Here is a 27826-nt window from a genome sequence, read left to right as displayed (position 1 = left end):
CAGCGGCCGGTGACCATTTCCCATGGCCGGTGGCCATCCCTCCCAGCCGGTGGTATTCCCCAACATCCAGAGAGCATGTCCTTAGACTTTGGCAGTCCTCAGAGGAGCAGGGCAGTGAAAAACAGAGGCAACAGTGCAATGGCAGCGAGTTTCCGGGCGATATGGGTCAAGCATGCATCATTCGCGCATCCCAAGGCGGGGGCCGTGGCCACCTTCCCTTTGCCTTTAATTTGTTAATTAAATAGGAATTCTGTAATAATTAATTAAGTAGTTAGTTATTTATTCGGACTGTAATATTTATTCGGCCCCTCCGAGTGAGGGCGTATTTGTAATAAGTGTGGGTGCGTATGTGCATGTCTTCCAACCCTTACTTCTTTCTCCCTTTTACTTACCTGCTTTTGATGGTTAGTATTAGGACATGTTTACTTTAGCATACCTTATGCTATGCATGCGTGCATCATTCATCAGTATTGCATGCACCAGGCTGGCGCATCATACTAACTGCATAAGTATTTCAAATCTAACTTGAATACATGCTACTTGTGCATTTTCACATGTCATTTATAGACTAGCCGAGCCTACTCTAATTGCATTATGTATGTGATGCATTAGGCACTTAACATGAACTAGGATCACGCATGTTTGCTAACTAGTTTATTGTTTTGGCACGGAGTACGATGTAAGTATTTATGCTTTAGCATCTCACATGCGTGTGAATGTTAACATGATAGCATGCTTACCATGTGGCTAGATGCTTATGTGTTAAACTATTTGAATGCCTGTGGATGAAGGTTGGATTGTTTGAGTTGGAAAAACTCGTTGAAATCCGTATTTTAGCCTACTTGCGAGTAGCAAATTCCAAAGTATTTTTCCAAAACAAACGGATATGCAATGCTTCTTTCCAAATTAGGCAATCTAGTCTATACTTGTTTGCTGTGCGCATGACATAGTGATTCTAGGCTAATAAATGGAATAAGAACATATAAAGTTTTCAAAAACAGATATCACGGTTAGTAGAGGCCGATCTTAGGATCGGGCGAGAGGGGGTGCTCATAGCTGACCTTCCCCGATCGTACCCTAGCTCCCGAGCCGAGACAACTCCGGTGATGACGGACATGTGGCCTTCGACACTGAGTCAGGGTTTCCTAAATTCCCCCATTTTAAAATATTTAGGTGGCGACTCTGTATTTGGCAAAGCAGTCCATGTTTGGCACTTCTTTTCTAAAAATTTGTATTCTCAAAACGATTTGCCAGATTTGGACTCTTTGGTTCAGATTAAGAACCGTGACACAAATCGAGTCCGAACTGTAGCAAGGCCCCCACGCGGGCGCGTCTACAGGCACATCCAGTACCATTAACAGGTCTTGAGGAGAATGGCTAAGCGTACCTCTATATTGGCCATCCACCAGTTCTGGCATCTTTTCAATATGTTACTTTGAGGAATGAAAGGGAAGTACTCAAAGTCAATAAAGTCCTGGATAAATTTAGAAGTTGCTTCTTCTAATTTGGATCTTCGAACCTTCAAGTCCCTGCTGGTAAGGTTTAAATTGGTTTGGCTGCAGAGAGGTATTGGGACCCCTTGTGAGAAACCAAATTGCCTAGCAAATTGGGCAAGACAATAGGGCTCAACAATGCATTTGTAAGCTCTGGGGTTCATAGTTCCAATAAACAACTCTCTAGGGATCAGAATAGAGGCCCATATGTTCTTGTGTTGGGGGGAAGAGCAGAACCTATCACTCAAAAAGATCCTCAACCAGGATGGGCCAATGTTGGTAGGTTCAAAGGGACAGAAGCTGTGGGAAGAAAGGGAAGCTGGGAGTTGGTGGAAGAAAAAAAAGTAAAAAGCAAAGGTGGAAGGATAGAGGGAAACATTGGCTAGCCTCATGCCATGAGTAGTAGGGTTTGACTCTAAAAGCTTAAGGCATTTAGATTGTAGCTCAGCAAAATATACAAAAAGCCAAAGTTGAAGTATCCAAAATGGACCTCCTTGATTGGCATCCAAGGGTTTCTCACAAAAAAGGGGAACAAGCTCTATATACATGACCTAGAACATATGGAGCTAAGGCCACTTTTCTTTGTAAGACAAGGGCTTTGGCAAGAGGGGTGAATTCAGGCATGATCCTCTGAGAAGAGGTGCAGAAAAGGAACTTGTAAAGCCAATATAATATGAAAGAAAAGAATTCCCTATCAGTCACAGGGCCCTCTCTTTTATTCTCAGCCTTGACAAAGTCACTATAGGATGAGTTAAGAGAGGAGAGGGAAAAAGGGTTTTAAGGTCAAGATAATTTGGACCAATGGGGGTTCCAGTATGGGACAATCCTAATCAATGGCAGATATCAAGAACAGTAGGGGCCATCATCCCACATCTGAATTGAAAGAAATTAAAAGCAGAATTCCAAAAGCAAAGGGCAACAAGTATTAAGAAAGGGTCCTTCGAAATAGTGAACTTGAATAATTGGAGGGCGTCGAAAAGGCAGAGCTCTTGAAGATCCAGAGTCCTATCAGGGACAACCCGATCATACCATTCTTGCCACTCTGGTCTCACCGTGGGCCAGCAGCGATGGGGGCGGTTCGTCCTCTAGCTTCCCTAGTCAAGGCCACGTTCGTAAAGGAGACAATGGTCTTATAGATGTGGATATAAAGCTGGAAGCTCAATAGGCATCTCCCTGAAGATAGGCCTAGGCACATAATCTTGCTGCTCATGACGGCGAGGAATAAAGAAGCGTTCGTCAATGGCGCTTTTCTCACCAGCCTTGTACTTTTCACACTCTACATCAATAATCCTTTTCAAGGTTACAGACCGACTCGTACGCTCTACGACTGGTATTTTCAAAGAAGAAGAAGCCATTGATAGAGAGTTTTCTTAGAAGACAAAGTCGAGAAAGAGAGTAGAGAGAAAATGAAGGTCGATAGAGATGAAGGGTTTATGTGATAGGCAAATAGGTGAATTCAAAGCACAAAATAAAAGGGTTTTAAAACTTTGTGTCTAAAAAATATACCCGGTCGTTTTACACGGATGGAATTCACAAAGAAGTACTACAAGTACAAGTGTGAAAAGTTTTTCTCGATATTGATAGTTATCGAGGGAAACACATCTCAAATACTATCGTCAGCTTTGATATAAAATATTTGGCTTCGAAGCCAGGTTTTGGCACCAAAATCAAATAACAGACGGCTTCGAAAGTAGGAAACCTACTTCGAAGCATATGCCACGCCTCACGATGAAAGAATGCCTCCGTATTTGTTCACTTCAAAAGGATTAAGGACCTATTTGTAGGTTTCTAAATGAGAGTAAAATCCTTCGAAGCAAAACTTGAAATACCTTACGGTTAGAAATTGTTTATTTTAAGTTGTAAATCAATAGTTGGTTTGAATTGGTACAGAAGAAATCATTAGTGCAGTCCTTAGAAGAGGTTTCCATATTTTGGAAAATGTACGCTATTTGTTTGAAACAAAATTAGTAGATTTGAAATTACTTGGTTGCATTAGCCATATGTTGGGGAATTGGGTATGATGAAATTGAGTTTCGAAGGGCACAATTGATAAATTCGAAGCTTTGATTCGAAAAGGAAACCGGCAAAAGTTGTTAGTTACACTCCATAAGTTGGAAAAATTCAAATTGGGTTTTCAGTATTTCATTAGGTATGATCGAATTGAGATTTGAAGGATGAAATTGCTGATTTTGAAGCCCTAAGTTTGTTTGGCTTTGATAAATGGGGTAAAATCAGACCATGCCAAATAAAAGAAAAATATCTTAAGCTTTATTAAGACAAAAGCGATTATATCAGAAGCCTTCTTTGGCTACATATTCAAGTTCATAAAAATAAGGAACAGAATAAATAACAAGGTCATGAACTTGTCCCAACTATGATCAATGAACTTCTATTCCTTCTTTATTCTATCCTCTATCTTCTCCGGGCTAGGCTGCTAAAGTTGATATGCTCTTACTTGATAAAAAAGTCTTTCGGCCTTTATTTCGAATTTTGTTTCTTTCAACCCTTGTTTTATCTCATCCATGTTCAAATCATCCCAGTATGCAGAGTCTTTATTCTTGAAATCATTATATTCATTGATAAGGTTCTCTGCTTCATACTGTGTATGAATTCGACGGGCTGAGATTTGATCCAATGATTGAGTGGTGGCCACAGAAATGTGATGCCAATGAAGAAGCAATGGGAGTTGTTGTAAAAACATCTGGAGTTTTGCTTGGGCGATAGGGTTAAGGACATGACCTCGGGTCATAACATCACAAGCCCATCGAAAGTTCTTGAGAGGAACATCGTCCTCGAGAACATTGAACGGCAAGTGAGAAAAGGCCGCAAGCAGAAGTTGGGCTTGCTATCGCTGATATTTAGTAGGAGGAGATGGAGGGTTATAGGAGGGGAGAAACTGGTCCTCAAAGAGAGTAAGTCTCAGTTCCTCTATCCAGTGAGGATTTTGCAGAAAAGGAGGCGCAAGAGCTTCCATCTCGAAGAAAGAAGGAAATTGGGGGTTGTTGACAATATCAAGTCAGTTAGAAGAGCAAAGTTTTGCTTTCTAAGCTAAGAATGACGGGTTGTACCCTTGGGCCTCTTTTGGTCGACGAGTGGCTTGTACTATCTTCGTAGGCATAGAAGACGTGTACCATGCTACGAGTAGGTTGTCTTCTAAACGGCGTCGGCGGTCGATGAGTACATATGGGTAAACCACCGAACTCCGAGAAAAAGGGAGGAAAAGTTATGGGATCAACAAATTTGACAAAATGGTGATTGATTTGTTCCCTTAATTTGGACTCCTCAGGTTCTAGCCAGTTTCTCCAACTAGAAGCCCAGAGGAAGAAGAAGTTGCAGCCTGATCCTACGCAAAAGGTTTTGGGTTAGAAGAAGAGCTTCCAATATCCATGTTTGCAAAATTTTTGGTTAAAGAATTGTGAATAACGGGTTCGTAATCCAAAGGTTGATAGTTTGCAAAAGCTTCCATGACTTGAATATCGGAAGGTGGGTAAAGGTGGCTAATCAATGCATGAAGGTTCTTTTAAGGATGAACAACATCATCAAATAACTTTTCGTATGCTTGATCAATGTAAGAGATGATTGGCTTGACCATAAAAGATGTATCAGTCTTTTCGAATACTGAGATAGTGGGGATGTTCAAAGGATTAGAAGAGAGTTTAATGCAAATGATGAATGACGGTTGCATTTCTGGAAAATACAAAGCCCATGCACGTTCTAAGATGTGGGTAAGATACCTTGATTCACTAATATCACCAAGTATTGGGTATATTAGTGGGGGGGGTAATGTTGGCTGATATTTTGTATGAGCCAATCACGGCTCAACATGTGGCAGGATGAGGGCAATATGGGAAAACAGTTCAAGTCTTCAATCATAATCATGCACGTGGCAGTTAGTATTGGTTATTATGGATCTATATAGTATGGAATCAACCAAGAAGTGCAAGATGACATGGCCTTAATGGTTACTCATATTTAAATTCAAATATCAAGGGGGAAGCCTAACTGCAGACATGGTGTAGTGGAGCTAACTATAAGGCAACATGATCAGCGACCATGGAAGGATGGTTCGATGGTTAGAAATGCAGTTTAACGGTTGTCATTGAGAAGTATAAATAACAGAGAAGGCCCTTAGAAAGTGGCCCCAGACTCAGATCCAAAAAACCAGCTTTATCTACTTTATTTCTTTTCCAGTTTTTACATTTCTTGTTCTTTACATTCCTGTACTTCAAATTCCTGCACTGCACTTCGTTCATAGGAGTAGTTTCAAGTAATTTGTTGCTGTAAACCTCTACGAGGCTGATTTGGATCTTTGTAAGTCTTTCAGTCTACTTAATGAAATGCTATAATTGTTCTTCATTTAATCATTGTTTTCTTAATTTTCCTAAACAAAGCCACTAGTAAAAGTCCTTTTCATTGAGGTTGAAAGAACTAAAACACAATCGTCTGATAATTGGTTGGTAATTAATATTCTGTAAGGACTGATTGATCCTTGCTGGCATGCTCACAATAACAAAAATAACCTTTGAAAGTAAAAAAGCCAACAGTGGTGTATTTAAAAATTAAAAAAAAAATGCTTAGAATATTAAAAAAAATTAGTGAAAACATATTAAAAAAAAAACACACATAATAAAAAATTTCAATTTCCTGAAAAATAAATACTGAAAATCTAAACCAAACAAGCTGATCATATCCTTCGTAAAATTATATAAAATTGACAAGTATGGTTGTTTTGATTTTTTAAATTTTTTCATGAAACTAATTTTTAGTCTTTAACAAATAAATTTGAATCAAGTTTCAGAAGGAGCGGTAGTAGTGGTGAAGGTAGTGGATAAGAGGTGATGGTGGTGGTGGTAACGGGAAAGGAGATTAGTGGTGAAGTTGTGATAGTGGTAGAGATAATTGAGTAGCGATGGTAGAGGAGAGGCAATGGTAGTAGTAGTGGCAGTAGTGGTAGTGGACTGGTGCCGATGGTGGTAGTAATAGTAGTCATAGAGGTGGAGTGGCAACAGTGGTGGTAGTGGAGTGACATTTGCAGTAGTGGTGAAGGTGGTAGAGGAGATGGGTAGTGAGAGAGAGATGAGTGAGAGACAGATAGAGAAAGAGAGAGACAGAGGGACAGAAACAAAGACAAAGCGATGAGCGAGAGAGAGACAAAGTGGTCGCTAAAAGTGCATTTTCTTGTAGTGGATTGATAAATTGAGAGGAAGCTCAATGAATAGAGAAGAGAGGAGGGAGAAAGTGAGCAAGGTGAACACAGTGGGGGAGAGAGAGAGAGAGTGACAGACAAACAGATTGGTAGATAGAGAGAGAGAGAGAGAATAGTGATGAGTGAGAGAGAAAGAGAAAGAGATAGAGAGAAAAAAAAAGAAAGAGAAACAAAAGATGGGCGAGAGATAGACAAAGAGAGAGAAAGAGAACGAAAAGAGATGAATGAGAGACAAACATAGAAAAAGAGAGAGACACAGAGAGAAGAGAGATGAGCGAAACAGAGAGAGAGAAGAGAAATGAAAGAGATAGAGAGAAGAGAGAGAGAAGAGAGATGAGAGACAGAGACAGAGATAAGCGAGAGACACAGAGAAAAAGAGAGAGAGACAGACAGACAGACAGAGAAGAGTGATGAGTAAGAGAGAGAAAGAGAAGAGAGAGAGAGACAAAGACAGAGAGACAAGAAGATAAAAAAATTGGTGAAAAGAGAAATGTTATATTAAAAGAGTAAGACGACGTCGTTTTTTTTATTTTTTTTTTGTGACAGAAAAATACCGTTACATTTATTCAAACCATTTTGTAACTATATATATATATGAAGCCGTCTCAAAATCACAATATTTTTTTTTTTACTTTTTTTTGGCAACGGTACCTATTACAGTCGCAAAAAACTCACTTTTTTTTTTTTGCGACTGCAGCTGGTGCCGTCGCAAAAACTCTATTTCTTCGCGACAACAATCTCTGCCGTTGCAAATACTCTCCTTTTTTTTGCGACATCAATTTCTACCATTGTGAATACTCTCCTTTTTCGCGACAGTATTTTCTGCTGTCTCAAATACTCTCCTTTTTCGCGAGAGCAAATTGTGCCATCGCAAAAACTCACATTTTTTGTGACAGCAAGTTGTGCCGTCGCAAAAACTCACATTTTTCGCGACCGCAAGTTGTGTTGTCTCAAAAAGTGACTTTTTGCGACGGCAAGTGTGCTGTTGCAAATCCTTCCGTCTTTTAAGCCCAATTTTCTTGTAGTGTAACTTTGAACATATGTAATCCTTCATACTTAAGAAATGAACAATTCAAATTACTGTCATGAATCTCCTGAGGCCCACAAGCCATAGTCTTAAAGGGTATGGAGTTGATAGTCTTGAGGGGAGCTGCTTCAAACTTTAATCCCCTTAATAATACCAGCCTCCTTAGCTCAAGAAGCAAAATCGAATTCTCCATAGTTACATTCAAACACATAAACGTTTTAGAGTTTGATTTCCGAAATACAATTCTAGTGACACCACCATTCAAACACAACTGCTTCCATTCGAAATTATACGTTTAGCTTTAAACATTCAAAAATAGTTTTAAAATTTTTTAATTCATATTTTTAGTTTTTAAAACTTTCTGATATTTTAATTATTTAAATCCACTTAATCTAAATACAGTTAATAATAAAATATTTGTGAAAAAATAAAGGATAATAATAATAAATACAAAAAAAATACAAACATATATTGTATTTTCAAAGATTTGTTTCACTAATTTTATACTTTGCAAGTGCATTTAAATTAAATGGGGAATTTACGATGAAATCATTTCTAAAGTACTTATATCTTATTTAGTACATAACATATTCTTGTATTTCAATAAGTTTTATTATTTGGACATTTGATTCATTAAATCCTAATTCTCATATTTAAGATATCAGTCATGCTACGTAGCTCGAAAGCTACGTAGCTCGAATCCTCCCCTTAATCGAAAACGTTGCTTTTTTTTTTTTTTTTTTTTCAGAAGCAGAAATCAGGAGGAAGAAGGAGAGGAGAGGAGAGGAGGAGGAGGAGGAGGAGGAGGAGGAGGAGAAGGACTGGAAGTGGCCTAATAACAGGGGAGGAGGAGGCGGGGCCGGAGGCGGAGACGGCGGCCGGAGCTGGAGCTGCTGTTGAGACGAGCTGGCGGCGAGGCAATGGCGGCGAGGCAATGACGGCGGGCCGGAGCTGCGACGACGGCGGGGAGCTGCGACGACCACCAACTACTCCTCTTCCCCTCTTCTTCTCTCTCTCTCTCCCTCTTCCCCTCTTCTTCTCAGATCGGTTTCAGATCGAAAATGGAAGAAAAAAAAAAAAAAAAACCTAATGCCCAAAACGACGTCGTTTTGGGCATTAGGGGGATTCGGGGGGCAAAATCCTCGAGCTACCAAACATTATTCTTTAAGATATTTTATAAATAATTTTACCTTTATAAATATTTTTTGAATACTTAGCAGTTTGGTGATGTGAATATTCATATTTTACAGTGTGAATACATTGGCGTGTGAATGTTCACATCACGTCACGGAATATTCACATTATTATTGTGAATATTATTATTAAGCATATTTTGATAACTATGTCATCCATATATATGACTTATTAGAATATAAGAAAAATATTTGGACTTAATGAAATATAAGTAGGTGTAGAGAGATTTGTGAATAAAGTTTCCAAATTAAATGCATCAAAAAAAATTAAAAATAAAAAATCCCTAAAAATTACAAATTACAAATTACAAATTAAAAACTCAAAATCATTTAGAGTGATTGTTTTCCAAAAATTTGACTAGACTGCAATGTGTTTAATTCCTTATTGATTTAGGCCTTAATATATATGAAATAATTATATCAATTAATAATTGTATTATTTTTATTTTTTTGTTTCTCTATAAATAAATAAATAATTTCTTTATAAATTATATTTATCATTAATGTTTTCAAAAATAAATATGATAAAATAAAAATATTATAATTATTAAATTAACTTAATTTTTTTTTTGAATTATTAGACTAGATTTTTTACTTTGCCAATAAAAATTTTAAATGAAAAACAACAAAAGGAGCGATATGTGTGTATAAGCTATATTTTTTTTTGGGGTATGGCTTCTGTCCAGTCCGGGATCGGATTGGACCGTGCTGCTGGGCCTGTGGGGGCCCACCACGAGTCCCGTTTTGATAATCTGAACCGTTCAATGTGTATAACTCGTTGAGTACTATATACTTGTAAAAAATCACGTTGATCGGATATCGATAGCTATATGATCAAATCAGTTTCGTATGAAAAAAATTGGACGGTGAACAAATTAACGGTTGACAAAAAAACTATTTTGATCACATAGCTATCGATATTCGATCAATGTGATTTTTTACAGATATATAATACTCAACGAGTTCTACACATTAAACGGTTCAGATTATCAAAACAGGACCCATGGTGGGCCTCCACAGGCCCAACAGCACGGTCCAGTCCGATCCCGGACTGAACAGAAGCCATACCCTTTTTTTTTATCATGATTGTGGGTTCGTGATGACATTCTAGTGGAAAACAAATTGACAAAAAGTTGTAAAGAACTAGACAATCATAAAATCACTCATCACAAATCTTGCTTAAAAAAAAAAAAAAATTACATGTAGATGGGAGAAGAAAAAAAAAATTATCAATAACTTGCACCCCCACAGTCTTTCATTTACCACATTGCACTCGTCATGTGTTAGTAATTTTTTTCCCGAACTCTCACCTGCATGTAGTTCCTTCCCCCCAAAAAAAAAAATCATATTAAAATATAGTAGACACTTGATTCTCTTCATTACATAATTATAAAAAACATCTTCATTACATATTTAATGACTAAAAGATAAAAATAAAAATATATCATTATTTCAAATGAAGAAAAAATCATTACACTTCCTTAGATAATTTTTCATAATGGTTAAATAATCTAATAAATATCATTCATTATGAGAATGAATAAGGTACATTTCTCAAAGAGTGTATTATATGCATGCACCTTATAATTGTAGAAAAAAAAATGCATAATTTCATACTTTTTGAGTCATAATTAAAAAAAAAAGAAAAAGAAAAAGAAGAAGTTATAACCAAACATAAAAAAAGTCATAACAAAATATCTCAAAATACTATCATAATTAAAAAAGAAAATTGGTCATAACTAAAGAAAAAAATGAAATAACTAAGACTACATATGGTATGAGAGTGTGTTTAATAGAATTCTCCCATTCATTACATATAGTATAGAGGGATCACAATCTTAGTGTTAACCTAGTTGGGATCTATTAGTTAATTTACAATTATTTTTTAGACTGGACTTGGATAAATATAGAGGCCCAATATTATGATCGAATTGGACTTGAATAGACAACAAAATCTATTATTATGTAGTGTCGGCTTAGTCCGAACCCAATCCAACCTAACGTTTGTCTATCTCCTAGATGGGAAAATATGTGCTGGCGGATTTGGAATTTGGCTCACCAAAAAAACAGAAAGGTCTCTCTCTTATCATTTAATTTCTATATATGTATTGAGAGGGTAATTTGTGTTGCGTAAATTGAGCCGAGCTAAGTTGACATGGGCTTGGGATTTGAGCCTCTCAGATAGGTTGGTTTGTGGATGCGTACAAGCAAACCAGGCTAAATCATCAGACTGCATGGTTTGGGTTGTGCAAAGTGTGAATCGGTCAAAGATGACTCTTGGTTTGACTGGGCAACTAATTCTAGAGTAGGCATGGGCCGAGCTACCTAAGAAGACCAGTCAAACACAATTTGCACGGCGCTACGTTAGCATGATGGCACACCATGCTGGATTTGCACGGTGTGACATGTTACATGGTTGAATCAAATGTTGACAAGGGTAATATAGTTTGGTTGCTCGTCTGGATGTCGTGCAAAGAGTTGTGCCACCTTACTTTTCTTGCAGTAAGGAAGGTGTTAAAGGATGGACGTTATCTTTTAAAAATGTAATTCCTAGGAGGACTCTATGAAGGGGAGTTGGGGTCCTATTAGGATTATACCGTACGAAACTTATAAAGGTTCAAATCTAACCTAATTTTAGGTATTGCGATTACTATTCCCAAATTCACAGAGTTTTTTACTCCTTGTTGGTCCTATTAACTAACTTAGGCATCAGAGGGGTTTCTGGCACACACCTACCGACTAGCTCACGTTTTCCTTTTTAGGTCATACGATAACGTTTGGAAGAGTGCAAACTTAATCAACAGAATTATACAAATAACAATTATTCCGTGCTAGTACAATTGGTGTCGTCTATGGGAAGCTATCACAGAACAAACATTTTGATCAAGTTTTTCTTCAACGATTTTAATGGCAAACAATGAAGATTTGTCTCTTTCCGCTGTCAACGACCAAACACTAAAGTCCAATAAAAGGTGCGAAGATTTGCCTCCTGTACCTCCCATGGCTTATTTGGACCCAAAACGAAGAAACCCTCGAAGGGGTGTGTGAGAAAAGCGTGAGTCAAGCCCTCACCGTTCTCGAATTCATAGAGCTTTTTACTCCTTGTTGGTTCTATTCACTAACTTAGGCATCGGAGAGGTTTCCGACATACACCCACTAGCTAGCTCATGTTTACATTTTCATGTCATACGACGACGTTTGGAAGAGCGCAAACTTGATCAACATGATTATACAAGTGATGATTATTTTGTGCCTGTACATGTATATAAATATAGGTATATATGTGTGTGTGTATATATAGGAGCAATAAATTATTTTTGTGATTTTTAGAGTGGATTGATAAGTGAAAAAAGATGATGAATTGAATTTGAAAATGTTGGAGTAATTTGAAAATGGTTTGGAGAAATGGTTGTAGTTATATCACGACAAACATTACCATCATTTCACTATCACTATTATCATCTTCTCTCTACCACTACCAAATAATCACCATCAATTCTGGTTAATTAAATGTGATTTTGAAAAAATTCTAAATATATAAATAAATATAAAATATAAATATAATGTGACACTCAATTAGGGTTGGCTTTAGAATAGATTATTTTAGTAACCTTTCTAACTTTTTTGTAAAAATATGAGGTGAAAACAATTAGTATTTAGGATTTTTTTTTTATTTTTTACAAAAAAATATGTAAAAAATAAAGAGAAAAGGAAATCATTGAATTTTTTTTTGTGTATAATTCTTTGACTTTATGATTTTTTTTAGTGATTTTTTTACTTTTTTAATCCTTCCCAAAACAAGCCTAAATTCATGTTTAGTTAAATGTGATTTCCTAAAATTTCTCCAAGTAAATGTGAATTAATAAGCAGATAATCATTTAAAAAAGTAATTAATTCTAAATAATTATTTTCAAGTAATTTCAATCATATTGAAAAATATCCACAACTTGTTTTCTTTTTTTTATTTATTTTCTTAAACAAAAAATTATTGTGCCGGTTAGAGTTTCGAACCAAACCATGTTTGGTTTAAATTAATAAAATACTATTTTGACTTGAAAAAGTATGAGTTTAAATCCAAAATAATCCAAAGATTTTAGATGTAAACCCAATCAATAACACCGGATAAAGTAGGAATATAAATACCGAATTTAAGACACCAAATGATTTGTTCCTTCCAGCTTGATTTACACACACTCCCTCTGTTCATACTTTTTAATTTTTTGATTTGTCAATCGATAAGAAAGTAATTATAAATAGAAAAAATATTTATATTATCAAACAAACTATTAACTCATACTTTTGTACATATATCATTACTATTTTATTTATTTTTTAAATAAATTTTAAACATCCAATACAGACTCAACACATTGTATGCTACAACTATGCATTGAGAATCAGATGACAGTGAACATTTTGAGTTGTACATTGTATTTCTTACCGGTTCACTTACAATTCCCTGCCTCTATAGCTCATAGAGGGTTACCTACACTTCCTTCACTGGGACAAACCTCATATAGAGGCCCAATTCATCTCCCACAGCTGGTAACATACAGGGTACTATACCAAGGAATTTTTGATAGTGTATTATTTGCTTCTTTTTCAAAATCTATTTTGTTCACAATTTTGCTGCATTGCTTGTAAAGTTTCTCGTTTTTTATTTTTTAAAAACACAATTATAGTAGACGAAAAATCACGTGCAATGCATGTGCCAATCACTACTAATAATAAAAAGCTCACCACATTGAAATGCTAGACACTTTTTTGATCATCTTTGTTACCCGTGTAATAAAAGATCTTCATTACACATTCAATAAATAAAAGGTAAAAATGCGAATGTATCATTATTTCAAAATAAGAAAAAAAATCTTTACACTTGCTAAGATAATCTTTCATAACCGTTAGATAATGTAATAAAGATAATTCATTACATGTAATATTGAGGGATCACAACCCTTTTGGAGAGGTTAGGTGCCGTTTGGTAACACTTCAGTTTTCTATTTATATTTATAAAAATTTTAAAAATTCAAATAAAAACTTATTTGTTAAATTTTTTATTTATAAATCAGGGGTCTCAGTTTATAAATTCAGCCAAAAAATATAAACTCAAAAAATGTGCTTCCGTTTTGAGTTTTGAGTTTTTTTTTTTTACCAACCAACACTAGCCACCACCCGCCACCATTTTCCACCACCATCTTCCGCCACCACCACCCACCCGCCACCACCACCTGCTACCACCACTCACCACCCACCTACCAGCCACCACCCACCACCCACCTGCCATTCACTCGCCACCACTACCCACCCCTCGCCACCACCACTCACCACCCAATTGCCATCCACTCGCCACCACCCACCACCCACCACCCACCACCCACCACTACCATTCACCGCCCGTCACCACCACCCGTCACCTACCTGCCATCACCACTCACCACCCACCATCCACCACCTGCCACCACCAGCCACCCACCACCACCAGCCACCTGCCACCCACCCACCCACCCGCCACCACCACCCACCACCCACCACCATTACTCACCATCCACCCGCTATCCACCTGCCACCACCACCTACCACTCACTACTCGTCACCGTCACCCACCACTTACCATCCGCCACTCACCCGCCACCACCACCCATCACCCGCCACCGCCACTGCCACCACCGCCACCACCTACTCGCTACCACCCACTACCCGCCATCGTCACCCACCCACCCATCATCACCACCCGCCACCTACCTGCCACCACCACCCGCCACAGTCACCCACCCACCCACCACCACCACCCGCCATCCGCCACCCGCCGCCGCCACCACCACCACTGCCGCCACCCACTCGCTACCACCTGCCACCGTCACCCACCCACCCATCCGCCACCACCCGCTACCCACCACCCACCGTCACCATTTTCCACCACCGTCGCTGCCACTTGCCATTTCTCTCTTTTTTATATTTTTAATTTTTTTTAAACATTTTGTCAATTACCAAACGTGTTTATAGTTTATGTTTTTCTAAAAATAAACAAAAATCAGTTTATAAAATTGTTGTAAATATAAACTGAAAACGTAAACGTTACCAAACAGATAATTATTATTTATCAAATTAAAAACAAAAAACAAAAACAAAACAAGTACAATATAGAGATGGAAACCAGACAAGGTCTCTGTTTCCTCGCCTAACAGAATGATAAATAAAGTCCAAAACATGTTCATAGTACCGACACTGGAAAGCCAAATAGGAGAAACCTCAGTGCCACAAATCATCTAACACCGGCATAAATCTCGAGCGCATCCAACCTAGTATTGGCAAGGTATTTCGCAAGATACTCAGAATAAACGAATGATCGGTAGCGGAGAGGATGTTCTTCATCTACAAGCTGTGGAGGCACCTCAATACTCACTCCATCCTCTGGAATAGCAAAGAATCCGCACGAAAGCCTCTCTTGATCACCACTCATCACCACCCTGTGTTGCACAGCTTCAAGTCTTCCATTGGTCCATGCCTATATATAGTTGCATCATAAATATAAAAAAAAATAAATAATAAGAGAGAGAGAGAGAGAATCGAATGCATTTATAACTTTGATCTGCCTGTATTGATTGATACCATAACTTATGTGGCTTTAGGGAGGTTTTGAATGATTGAAACCGGTTTTTATGGATCTAATTTATATGAAAATGCATAGGACAATACCATTTAAAATAAAGGTCTTTGGTATTTTCATAATGCTTCCTTTCTATTGCCTATTGGAATTATTTGATCAAAAGCCATCGAATTAAATAGATATGAATTCGGCTTTACCAAAAAAAAGTTTGGATTGGGAATATAACGACTTGTGATGGGGAAAATGATAAAGGAAATACCGATGCCTATATTAAATCAATTGCATTTGTCCACAACATCAAACAAATTGTAAAAAAATAATCTTTGCATTTCAATGGCATATATATATAGGTGTTTATGAGTGAATGTTGTACGCGTGCACAAACACATGATTAACGACTTGAAACGAAATAGGATTCTTTTTATTTTCCACAAAAATCGAGAAGACAAAAAGAGTAGAAACACGCACCTGGAGCCCATCGCCAACAAAGACTACCAAGGCTCCCTTAGGAACGTCAAGTGTAATCCATTTTCCGTCTTTAGTGAGAATCTCAAGACCTTGCACTGAATTTTGACATAAAATGGTTATGATGGTTTTATCAACATGAATCGCGAGACCAAGAGGCTCTTCATTCTCTTTAGGAAGTCTGTACTTCATGGCACGTAAATTGCCAATAATGTTCTCATCTAGTGCCTTCTCCTTGTAGTACTCTAAGATTCCAAAGCTCTCGAAAATCATTTTCTGTATTTGGAGGTTCAGTTCGAGCATCTTTGCATTTATGGAGTTGATAACCTCGCTATCCAAAAATATAAGCATCCAAAAGTCAGTAGGTCTACTTTTACCCAACTTATGGACAACCAATGCTTTATTATCACATCACGAAAGGAAAGAAAAAATCATGAAAGGAAAGAAAATTAATATTTAAAATTAAATTTTATTTTTATCAGATTTAAAATTAAAACTTGTACACACAATTTCATCATAATATTTTTGCTGATTTGCTCATTGTTTTGCAACACGAAAAACTAGAGAAATCAAAAAATAATTCAAAAAGTTACTCAAAAATAAAGTATATGATGTTTAATTTAATCTTAATATAATGTGGACTTGCGCACCGAACGAATCTAGCTCACATACTCTATTTTTTTCTTTTCCATGTTTTGGACAACTTTTTGAATAATATTTTTGTAGCATTGACCAACTAATTTTCATTTCCATTTTTTCCATTCCGTTTTCTTTCTGTTTTAATCTTTTGCACATGTTCCAAAAAGATTAGGGTCACTTGCAAAGAAAATTAAAACTTTACATAAAACACACACATATTGAAAAATTGAGGGTAATGTGTGTTCTTGAGATTCTACTACTACACTTTGATTTGAAGAATCCAATTATGTTATATAAGAAGAAGGGAATTTAAAAATCTAACTACCAAATGTGATCACGATTTTCATTACCACTATGCTGGACCGGCCAGTCCAATGAGACCCACTTCACTATTTTAATTAATAAATAAATAAAAGATCTAGCAATCCATAAAACAAACCAGAGAATAAATAAGTCAAAATTTGTAATCAAATCTATATATTTAAAGTTATTATTATAGGCTCACACTACAAATAAATCTGAGTCTTTAAGTACAAATTCTGAGTACTTTTCTAGTTTATTTTTTTGAGTTTCTAGGTTTGCTAAAAAAATTAATCAATCACAAAATAATTAATCAAATGAATTATTTGAATTATCGAAACAAAATTCGTAACGAATCTCATAAGTCTCAATGCCTTCCAATCCAAATCTAGACCGGAAGAGAATTTATTGCTTGGTCTTGGCACAGCCACGTAGTGCCCAACAGTGTTATAATTGGTGGAGGGAGTGAGACTCACAAATTTGTATTTAGTGATTAGAGAGTAATTGGAGAGCAAAAGAGAGCATGATGAGTTGTGATTGGTGAGGGATATAACCACATAATATTACTGTACCAACCAATAATTTTTGATTATTTAAAAAAGTTTGTTTAATATTTTAAAATATAATTCAAAATTAAATTTTCTCTCTCCTTTTTCTTTTTTTTATTATTATTATAAATTAATCAATCACTTTCTCCTTTCTCTCACATTCTATACATCAATCAATCAAATTTTATTTTACACTCATCTATTCAACGACAAAAAAAAAAAAAAAAAAAAAAAATTACAACTTATCTAAAAACTATTTTCAACATTTATAACCAAATAAATTTTCAACTTTCAAAACCCTTATCAGCAACTCATCTTTCAAAATACATTTCAAAATTTAAAACTCATTTCAAAAATTAAATCAAAAGGCACTAATATTTTTATGAGAAAAAAAATAATTAAATATGTGTGGGGTGTTGGGATCTCTAGCACCACCACTGTTTTTAAAGAATAATAGTTGAGGCCCACAATTTATGGTTTTCACAATTCTCAATTGATTTGTGACTACTCATTTATTTATTTATTTTTTATTGTCAGCACCCCTGCACCTCCTCACATTTTGTGAGAGAGAGAGAGGGGGAGGAGAGAGAAAAAAAAAAGAAAAAAAGAAAAAATAAATAAATGAGTAGTTACAAAAGAGTTGTGAGGGTCATAAATTGTGGAAGTGCCAAATATTGTCCTTTGAAAACAGTAATGGTAGAAACCAGCACCCTCGCATATTTTGTGAGAGAGGAAGGAGAGAGAGAGAAAAAAAAAGAGTAATCACAAATTAATTAGGGATTGTGAAGGTCATAAATTGTGGGTCCTAAGTATTTTTGTTTGAAAAATGGGTGGGTGCTCGAATTTTGTGGGTCGAAATTTGGGTCGAATTCGAAGAGAGGGAGAGAAGAGAGGAGAAGGAGAAGAGAGGGAGACGGGGTGTTGGTTCTGCCGACGTCCTCGTCGCCTCGCCGTCCTCGCCGCAGCTCCGCTTCTGCCTGGCCGCCACACCTCCGCCCCTGCCTCAGCCCCGAGTTTGTTGGTCCCCTCCCCTCCCCTCCTTCTTCCTCCCCTCCCCTCCCCTCCCCCTCCTTCTTCCTCCTCTCCCCTCCCCTCTTCCTTCTTCTTCCTCCCCTCGTCTTCTTCTTCCTCCTCTCCCCTCCCCTCTTCCTCCTTCTTCCTCCCCTCGTCTTCTTCTTCCTTCTGCTGAAAAAAAAAAAAAAAAATACAAAGATCAAAACGACGTCGTTTTGATCTTTCGACCCATTCGAAAGAACGAATTTTCGAGCTACCAACCGGGTTGTTTTTGTTTTTGGGTGAATAGGTCCTAAAGTATTATTCGGCTCTAGCAACACTGTTTTTAAAGAATAATACTTGGACCTCACAATTTATAATTCTCACAACTCTCAATTGATTTGTGACTATTTATTTTTTTATTTTTCTTTCTTTTAATATTTTTTTCTCACTCCCTCTCTCTCACAAAATGTTGGGGGTGCTGAGAGTTTATTTCAAATAAGATCTAAATTGCGAATTAGAAAAATCAAATCTACGGATTGATTTGGACTGATTCAATTGGTACATTTTTCAGTTTTTTTTGCATAACCTTATCAGAAATGTCACAAATCAATCATAATTTTCAAAAATAATTATAATCAACCACCATATAATAATAATAATAATAAAAACTCTTAAAATATAACCAAAAATATTACAATTTATCATAACAAAATACCACAAAGTCATAAACAGACGTACACACCAAAAGGAGTACTGTACCATAGAATTTCCCTCATTTTTTTCAATCAAATTTCGATGGAAAGAAAAATGGGATAAAAGAAGGCAATTTTTTTTTTGGGGGGGGGGGGGGGGGGGAATTGATGACAAAATTGAAGTAATTAATATCAAATATAAGGGTTTTACTCAAATTTAAAATTAAATTAGATGATGAAAAAAAAAATATTGAAAAGAGAGAAGAAGAAGAGTGAGGGAGTGACCAAAATTGAGGATTGCCTTGAGGCCACATAAGCTTCTCGAAAGCTCGAACCTCTTCTTCACCATAGACTCCAAAGCTCTCGTAGAGAGGGATAAATGGGTTGCTGACCACGTAACCGCCTTGTCTAGGAGTAGGTTTTTTGTACTGCAATTTGGTCTCCAATGGGAGATCGAACATCTCGCCGGTGGTCTTGAACAGTAGTTGTTGAAGCTCTAATGTCAGATTCTCGTACTTAAGGAAAAAGCACCCATATGTTTCGCATGCCTCTCTCACCTTTCTAATCACCGCTTTCCATTCTTCGCTCTCTCTGTCCAAACTCAACACCTCATTCGTCAGAGCAATTGATGGGATCATTTCTGCAGCCGCATCCGCACCCATATCCCTCTCTCACTCTCTCTCTCTTCTTCGTTTGGGTTTGGGTTTGGTTTTGTGTCGGTGTTGGAAGTGAAATTGGAGGTGCCTCTCAATATATAGGGGTCTTGGGGAAGCAAGTATAAAGTGAGTTTTTAGTTTTTTATTCATTTATTTTTAATCACATCTCTGTCGTGTTTTTTATTTATGGAAAGGTAAAATAAATTACAGGAGTTCAAAAATTAATTTTTTATCAACTTTTCAAAACATCACCTAAATAGATGGGGCTTTCCTCTTTTGTAATTCTTATTACACCTTCTACTTTGCTTTTGCTTTTTCGTCACTGAAATTTTTTTACGGATAACTATAACTTTTAAAAAATAACTGATATTTATCATTTTTTTTAATGATTTATTATTTTATTTTTCATTTTTATTTAAAAATTATTTGAAATTATTTTAGAAGGATCTAAATAGATATCTTATTTAGGTTATATCATTTCTCTAATTATATATATATATATATATATATTTGTAAGAAATTAAAAAGGGCACTAACTTTTTTTTGATTTTTTTATAGTGACTTTTTCCCGTGATTAGCAATGTAACATAGCACTTGGGAAGTTAGATTGGGTTGAGTAGGGTCAAAACAATTATAAAAAGATAAAATAAGTTTTTTAATTCTAAGTTAAAAAATGCCGCATTCAAATCATAATTGTTTTACTTTTTTTTTTTTTTTTTACAAAAGTTAAAAAAGTCAAAAAACTCATTCCAAACGAGGCCTTTAACCCATACTAAAATAGTTAAAAATTCAAAAAATTAAAAAGCTAACCCACATCACAAAAACGAACCTATGCTAAAATTTTTATTAAAAACATACATCTTCAAATATTATTAAATATTTAAAGGGGAACTTACTGATAAGTCTCATATATAAAATTTAAAATCCATCTAATCCCAAAATAAAACACTTGCACCAGTTAGTCATATATATTTTTAATTGTTAGTAAGAAAATCTTATTTTTAAAAAAGAAAAATTTAAAGACGCTACTACGTTCCATTATCGCCGAACTTTCGTTAGATGGTCATCAGAAACTCACTAAAATGTTTAACATCACTGGGAAGTCGCCCGAATATCTCCAGAAATTCACTACAAGAATTTTCACTTTTGACGACTAAATTTTTAGTTGCCAAAAGTTAATTTTATTCGTTGAAAGGTTTCAGTGACTAAATTATTTGGTCGGAGAAATAGTTGTCGAGAATTGTCGATAAAGGAAATTAGTGACTAAAATTATTTTAGTCTCCAAATGTACTCAATTACTAAATTTTTAGTCGCCAAAAGGTTGGACATAAAATTAAATTAGTACATTTTCGGCGACCAAAATTTTAGTCGCCTAAAGTCCCACATTTTTAGCTACTAAAATTTTAGTCGGCAAAGAGTTTTTGTTTTGGATATAAATATTTGGTCGCCTAAAGTCCTACATTTTTTGCTACTAAAATTTTAGTCGGCAAAGAGTTCTTGTTTTGGCTACTAAATATTTGGTCGCCTAAAGTTTCACATTTTTGGTTATTAAAATTTTAGTCGGCAAAGAGTTCTTATTTTGGCTACTCAATTTTTAATTGGCAAAAGTGTTTTTATTCTTTAGCTTTTGTTTTAGCTACAAAATATTTTAGTTGCTAAATGTTTGATTTTCTTTTGGCTACAAAACTTTTAGTAGCCAAATCTTTGCTTTTCTTTTGGCTACAAAACTTTTAGTCGCCAAATGTCTTTTTTTTTTTTTTTTTGCTATAAAACTTTTCGCTGCCTAAACTATTTTCCAATTTCTTTTTAGTTACTAATTGTTTAGTTGCTAAAAACATGATATTATGTTTTATCACAAAATTATAATTTTTTCACAACCTGTCTATATTTCATGTAACCTGTAATACGTATATAAACAAAATGATACATATACTGTCAATCATTTCACAATGTACATCCATATACAAAAAATAAATAACTTTAAATGTCAAAGTCCATACAAACTAATTATTGTCCAAACTAAAATAATAATTCTATACAAAATACAGAAGCATACAAAAATCAAAGCCCTCCGTATACAAAAAATACATTCACAAAAAAAAAAAAAAAACATAAAGCTGATATTTCTACAAAAATCAAAGTCCTCCGTATTATATTAGTTCTATACAAAAGTGAAATTTCTTCTCTATACACCAAAATGGATTATCCACAAGTCCACGCAACCAAGCCATCTACAAAAAAATAAATAAATAAATAAAATAAAAATAAAACAAAAAATAAAACATTAGAATTTGTTACAAAATATCAATTCAGTCAGCCATGGGGAACATGTTCTAACATGCATTTAAGGTAGAACAATCGAGAAATGTCTTCTTGGAAATAAAAGCATATATATATATATATATATATATGTATTATGCAATATTTATTCCAACCAACTGCACAAACAATCTAATATATAATTTCTTTGTCCTATAAATATATAAAGGCAATTATTAGAATATGTGGATGTTATTTTCATAAAGTTGTCACTTTTTAAGTGTTATGAGTTTTTCGACTAAGTGTAAGGCGTTTTCGGCTCAAACTCCAAGCCTACGGGTTCTAATTACATTCCGTCAGTTATCACAGGTCGTAATTGTCATGGGAAAGCTGTCCGTGAGAGCCACACGATGGTTCGGGGGCCTGTTTTGAATTTTCGCCTCCGAAATGCCATTTTTCAAGTAAGTTTAAGGCGTATTCGGCTCTAACTCCCAACCTACGGGTCTGGATTACATTCCGTCAGTTGTCACAAGTCCTATTTGTCATGGGGAAGCTGTCCGTAAGAGCCACATGGTGGTTCCGGGGTCGTTTTGAATTTTTGCCTCCGAAAAGCCCTTTTTCGAGTAAGTTTAAGGTGTATTCGGCTCTAACTTCCAACTCAAGGATCTGAATGACATTCCGTCAGTTGTCACAAGTCCTATTTGTCAAAAGGAAGCTGTCTGTGAGAGCCACATGGTGGTTCGAGGGCTGTTTTGAATTTTTGCCCCCGAAACGCCATTTTTCGGGTAAGTTTAAAGCGTATTCGGCTCTAACTCCCAACCTACGGGTCCGAATTACATTCCGTCTGTAGTCATAGGTCATAATTGTCATGGGGAAGCTGTTCGTGAGAGCCATACGGTGCTAAGGGCGCTGTTTTGAATTTTCACCCCTGAAACGCCCTTTTTCAAGTAACTTTAAGGCGTATTCGGCTCTAACTCCCAACTTACGGGTCCAAATTACATTATGTCAGTTGTCATAGGTCGTAATTGTCATGAGGAAGCTGTTCGTGAGAGCCACATGGTGGTTCGGGGGTTGTTTTGCATTTTCGCTCCCTTAATGCCCTTTTTCGGTTAAATTTAATGCGTTTTCAGCTCTAACTTGCAACCTACACGTGCTAATTACATTCCGTCTACTCTCACAGGTCCTATTTGTCATGGGAAAGGTGGCGGTGACATCTGTACGGTGGTTCGGAGACTGTTTCTCATTTTCAGCCCCTTAACGCCCTTTTTTGGTTAAGTTTAATGCGTTTTCGGCTCTAACTCCCAACCTACACGTGGTAATTACATTCCTTTTATTGTCACAGGTCCTATATGTCACAGAGAAGTTGGCCGTGACATTCTTACGGTGTTTCCGAGGCTGTTTCGCTTTTTCGCTTCCTTAACGCCTTTCTTCAGTTAAGTTTAAGGCATTTTCGGTTCTAACTCCCAACCTACATGTGTTAATTACATTCCGTATGTTGTCACAGGTCCTATTTGTCACGAGGAAGGTGGCCGTGACATCCGTACGGTGGTTTTGGGGCTATTTCACATTTTCGTCCCCTTAATGCCCTTTTTCGGTTAAGTTTATTGCATTTTCGGCTCTAACTCCCAACCTACACGTGCTAATTACATTTCGCCTGTTGTCACAGGTCTTATTTTTCATAGGAAAGGTGGCCGTTACATTCGTACGGTGGTTAGGGGGCTGATTCGCATTTTCACCCCTTTAACGCCTTTTTTCGGTTAAGTTTAATGCGTTTTCGGCTCTAACTCCCAAACTATGTGTGCTAATGACATTCTGTCGGTTCACACAGGTCCTATTTATCATGGGGAAGGTGGCGGTGACATCCGTACGGTGGTTAGGGGGCTGATTCGTATTTTTGCCCCCTTAATGCCTTTATTTCGATTAAGTTTAATGCGTTTTCGGCTCTAACTCCCAAACTATGGGGGTGTTTGTTTCAGCTTTTTAGAGCCAACTTATAGCTTTTAGCTTTGAAAAAGTTATTTTGGACTGTTTGGTTAAACTTATTTCAAACAGTTTCTGATTCTAACAGCTTATTTTAACTCAAAAAAGCAGATTCTGAGAAGCTGCTCACCCCTTGCTTCTGATTATCAGCTTCTGCTGTGGACATGTTAATTTATGGTTATACTCTTAAATTTTTTTATTTTTTATTTTTTTTAAAATAGAAAAAGACTCAAATGGACTATAGATTATTATTATTATATTTTATGAGAAATGTAGACAAGCAAAAAATAAAAATTAATTGAAAAAACTATTTTACAGCTTATTTAACAAACACTACTCAGCAACTTAAATCTATAACCCAACAGCTACACCAAACAGATTAACAACTTCTGATTAAAATCATAATCTATAATCTGTTAAGCTATAATCTATAAGCTGTTTTAACAGTTACACCAAACGGGGCCTATGTGTGCTAATGACATTCTGTCTGTTGATACAGGTCCTATTTATCATGAGGAAGCTAGCCGTGACATCCGTATGGTGGTTTGGGGGTTGTTTCGTATTTTCGCCCACTTGACGCCCTTTTTTGGTTAAGTTTAAGGCGTTTTCGACTCTAACTTCCAAACTACACGTGTGAATTGCATTCCGTATGCTGTCATAGGTCCTATTTGTCATGAGGAATGTGACTGTGACATCCATACGGTGGTTCGGGGGTTGTTTCGCATTTTTCCCCCTCAACACCCTTTTTCGGTTAAGTTTAAGGCATTTTCGGCTCTAATTTCCAAACTACATGTCACGACCCAAACCCGGCCCTATGGGTTTAGCACCGTAACCGGCCAGTAATCCGAGATTACCGAAGGCCTGCTTAACAGTAATACAGTAAAACAGAGTACAGGGCCTGGCGGAAGCCAATACAGTAATTAAACAATGCCCAACGAGCTGTGACAGTCTGTATGCAAAAGATTTTTCATGCATTCACACCTAAACAGTACAGAACAGTAAGTACAATATTTACATCCATTCAAACTAGGGACTCAACCCTATAGAACAGTGCAGAAAACATTCCGTCTGTACAAAACAGTACGGTCTATACAAAATTTACAGTCACACAGTACAGGGACCTAATCCCTTTATAACAGTACAGTAGTCCAAACAGTATGGAGACAGACGGGGGAAAACAAACAAAACACCCCAAAGCCATAGCATGGCAACTCGGAACCTCACAGTGAGGCGCAAAGGCTGGCTTGACAAAACTGGAGTTACCCTGACGCTCCTAGCTCCGATCTGGTGCCTGTACACCTACATATATATATGAGCAGTGAGCTAAAGCCCAGTGAATAACATAAAGCGTAAAGAGGTTAAGAATGAATGTCCTTACAGTATGAAAACAGTTCATTTCAATCAGTCATTCAGTTGTTCAGTACAGTAAACAGTCATATGTGGTACATCCATTAGCATAACAGTAACAGTAGGTCTTAAAAGACCAAACAGTAATGATGGCCATCAGTCAGTAAACAGTAGTGGTTCCACGAGGGGACCGACAGAGATCTCTGTAACAGTAACAGTAACAGTAAACCGTAGATACTAAGGATGCCACAGTACAGTTCAGAAATAAAGGACATACATTCATTCAGTAAATAATACCAGTTCAGTAAACAGTTCGGTTCAGTATTCAAAAGATAACCAGTTGAACATATCTTTACACAATTGTTACTCACAGAGTTCGGGCTACAGTAAGCTAGAGCGTGTCTCCCCAGTTGCCAACCCTACACAGTTAACAGATTGAACACACTAAGCTACACAGTTGGGAAATCTCATAACTTAATCTCTAGTTTGCCTAGGTGTGTTCTACAACGATATCCTCATCTAAATGTCTTAAACTAGGCCTAAGAATGCCTAGGATGGGATGAGGATGCAAAAATACACTTAGAAAACATTTTGCAAAGTTTGCTGAAAATAGGAGCTTCGCTCGAGCGAGACTTTCTCCGCTCGAGCGTAAGTCCAAAATCAAAGGCTTCGCTCGAGCGAGGAATCCTTCGCTCGAGCGGTCTGCAAAAACAGTAAAAATACTGGATGCTGAAATTTTACGCGCGATCGTCGCTCGATGGTCGCTCGAGCGGAGCCCTGGACAAAGGTGCTCGCTCGAGCGGGGAATCCTTCGCTCGAGCGAGGAAGCCAAATCTGGAATTTCCAGATTTGCCTCCCAAGCTCAAACCAAGCATTCAACCACTCCAAACTCGACCTCTTGGGCCCAAATTCTGGAAAACATCATTAAATTCAATGTATAACAAGTTTCAAAGCTCAATTTGTGAATTCAAGCCCCAAAGGTGAGTCAATTAAAACCATATTCAAATCCATTTTCAAGAATATGAAGAACATGCAACATGCAAGGATTTAAACCAAATCAAAGCTTCAAAGCTTGATCAAATGAGCTCATTCTTTTCAAAACAAGATGGAAACATGGTCTATAACAACAATATGAGCATGCATGTACTAATGTCCATGTAATCAACCTCAAAATGCAACAGTACTAACATGCATGCAAGAAATGATCTTCAATTCATCATTAATGAACCAAATCATGACTTAGTTCTACAATGAAGCATGAACCATGCAAGAACTAGTTCAATAGCATCAATAAGAAGATAAGATCCTTACCTAGAGCTTGAATTAGAAGACTAGGAGCTCAAATATGCAATCTATACTTCAATTCCTTCAATTCTCCAAGCAAAACCCAAGGTAGGATTCAATTTCTCTCACTCTCTCTCCTCTCTTCCCTCTTGGTCGGCAATGAGAAGGAAAATGGCTGAGGAAATGTTGTTCTTGGCTCAAGTATGTGTGTGAGATAGTGGCCCACTCAATGGCAAAACGGTAAATAAGTCCAACTCTTCAATTGGCTTATTTTAATCTAATTTAATCACACCTAATCAGTTTTCCGATAATTATACCATAAAATCATATTAATTATGAGGGTCACGGAACATCAATCGGTTTCTAGTTCGGCCACCGATAAGGCCTTCAAATAGCAGTTTAAACATATAAACATGAACAGATAATCAGACAATCAAACAGATAGAATGAAATTAACTAACATATACTCAGTCAATTCAGTTTCAACTCCAGTCAGTCGGTTCAGTATTTCATTCAGTTCGATTATCAGTTAGTTATCAGTCATTATCAGTTTCGTTTAATAGTAATCGGTGATTAACGGTAATCAATCGGTCATAAATCAGTAAACAGTACGGGGGTTGTTACACTACACGTGCAAATTACATTCCATCTACTATCACAGGCCCTATTTGTCATGGGGAATCTGACCTTGACATCTATATGGTGGTTCGGGTGCTGTTTTGCATTTTTGCCCCCCGAACACCCTTTTTCGACTAAGTTTAAGGCGTTTTCGACTCTAACTCCCTTCCTACATGTGCTAATTATGTCCAGTCTGTCCCCACAGGTCCTATTTGTCATGAGGAAGCTGCCTATAACATCCGTACAGTGATTCAGGGCCTATTTGGCTTTTTTGCCCCCAAATGGCTTGTGTTTGCCTTTTTTCTCACATTTTTGTCTACAATTCTTTAATTGTATGTCCTATCAACATGCGTCTTGTTCTCACAAGTTTGTTTAATGTAGGGCGAGGTGTCGGTGATGGTCTTTGGATAGATTGGCAGCTGTTTTGCATTTCTGCCCCTCGGGGGCTCGTTTTGCCTTTTTTCTCACATTTTTTCTCTAATTCTTTAACCGTGCGTCCTATTAATGCACCACTTG

At 36.7% G+C, this 27826-nt stretch overlaps 1 protein-coding gene across 1 annotated transcript; it reads right to left on the bottom strand.

Annotated features, from left to right (window-relative positions):
* Positions 1 to 14994: 14994 nt before the first annotated feature.
* LOC114292200 (putative 2-oxoglutarate-dependent dioxygenase AOP1) lies at positions 14995 to 19970 on the bottom strand. The gene is made up of 3 exons (XM_028236110.2): positions 19452 to 19970; positions 15995 to 16322; positions 14995 to 15424 (listed from the first exon to the last, which is right to left on the bottom strand). The coding sequence occupies exons 1-3, from the start codon at positions 19826 to 19828 to the stop codon at positions 15182 to 15184; spliced, it is 948 nt and encodes a 315-aa protein (XP_028091911.2). The 5' UTR covers positions 19829 to 19970; the 3' UTR covers positions 14995 to 15181.
* Between the last annotated feature and the right edge of the window lie 7856 nt (positions 19971 to 27826).

The sequence above is a fragment of the Camellia sinensis genome, chromosome 8, assembly GCF_055761805.1.
Source record: "Camellia sinensis isolate YWXY chromosome 8, ASM5576180v1, whole genome shotgun sequence".
NCBI lineage: Eukaryota > Viridiplantae > Streptophyta > Magnoliopsida > Ericales > Theaceae > Camellia > Camellia sinensis.
Note: the sequence above shows the minus strand (reverse complement) of the source record. Positions and strands in the feature narration are given on the sequence as shown.

Excerpts from the sequence above, each read along its gene's own strand:
- LOC114292200 (XM_028236110.2), bottom strand. The coding sequence starts at position 19,828 with ATGGGTGCGGATGCGGCTGCAGAAATGATCCCATCAATTGCTCTGACG. Across the intron at positions 16,323-19,451 it reads CAAGGCAATCCTCAATTTTG|CGAGGTTATCAACTCCATAA; the intron begins GTCACTCCCTCA and ends ATTTTTGGATAG. Across the intron at positions 15,425-15,994 it reads TTGTTGGCGATGGGCTCCAG|GCATGGACCAATGGAAGACT; the intron begins GTGCGTGTTTCT and ends AACTATATATAG.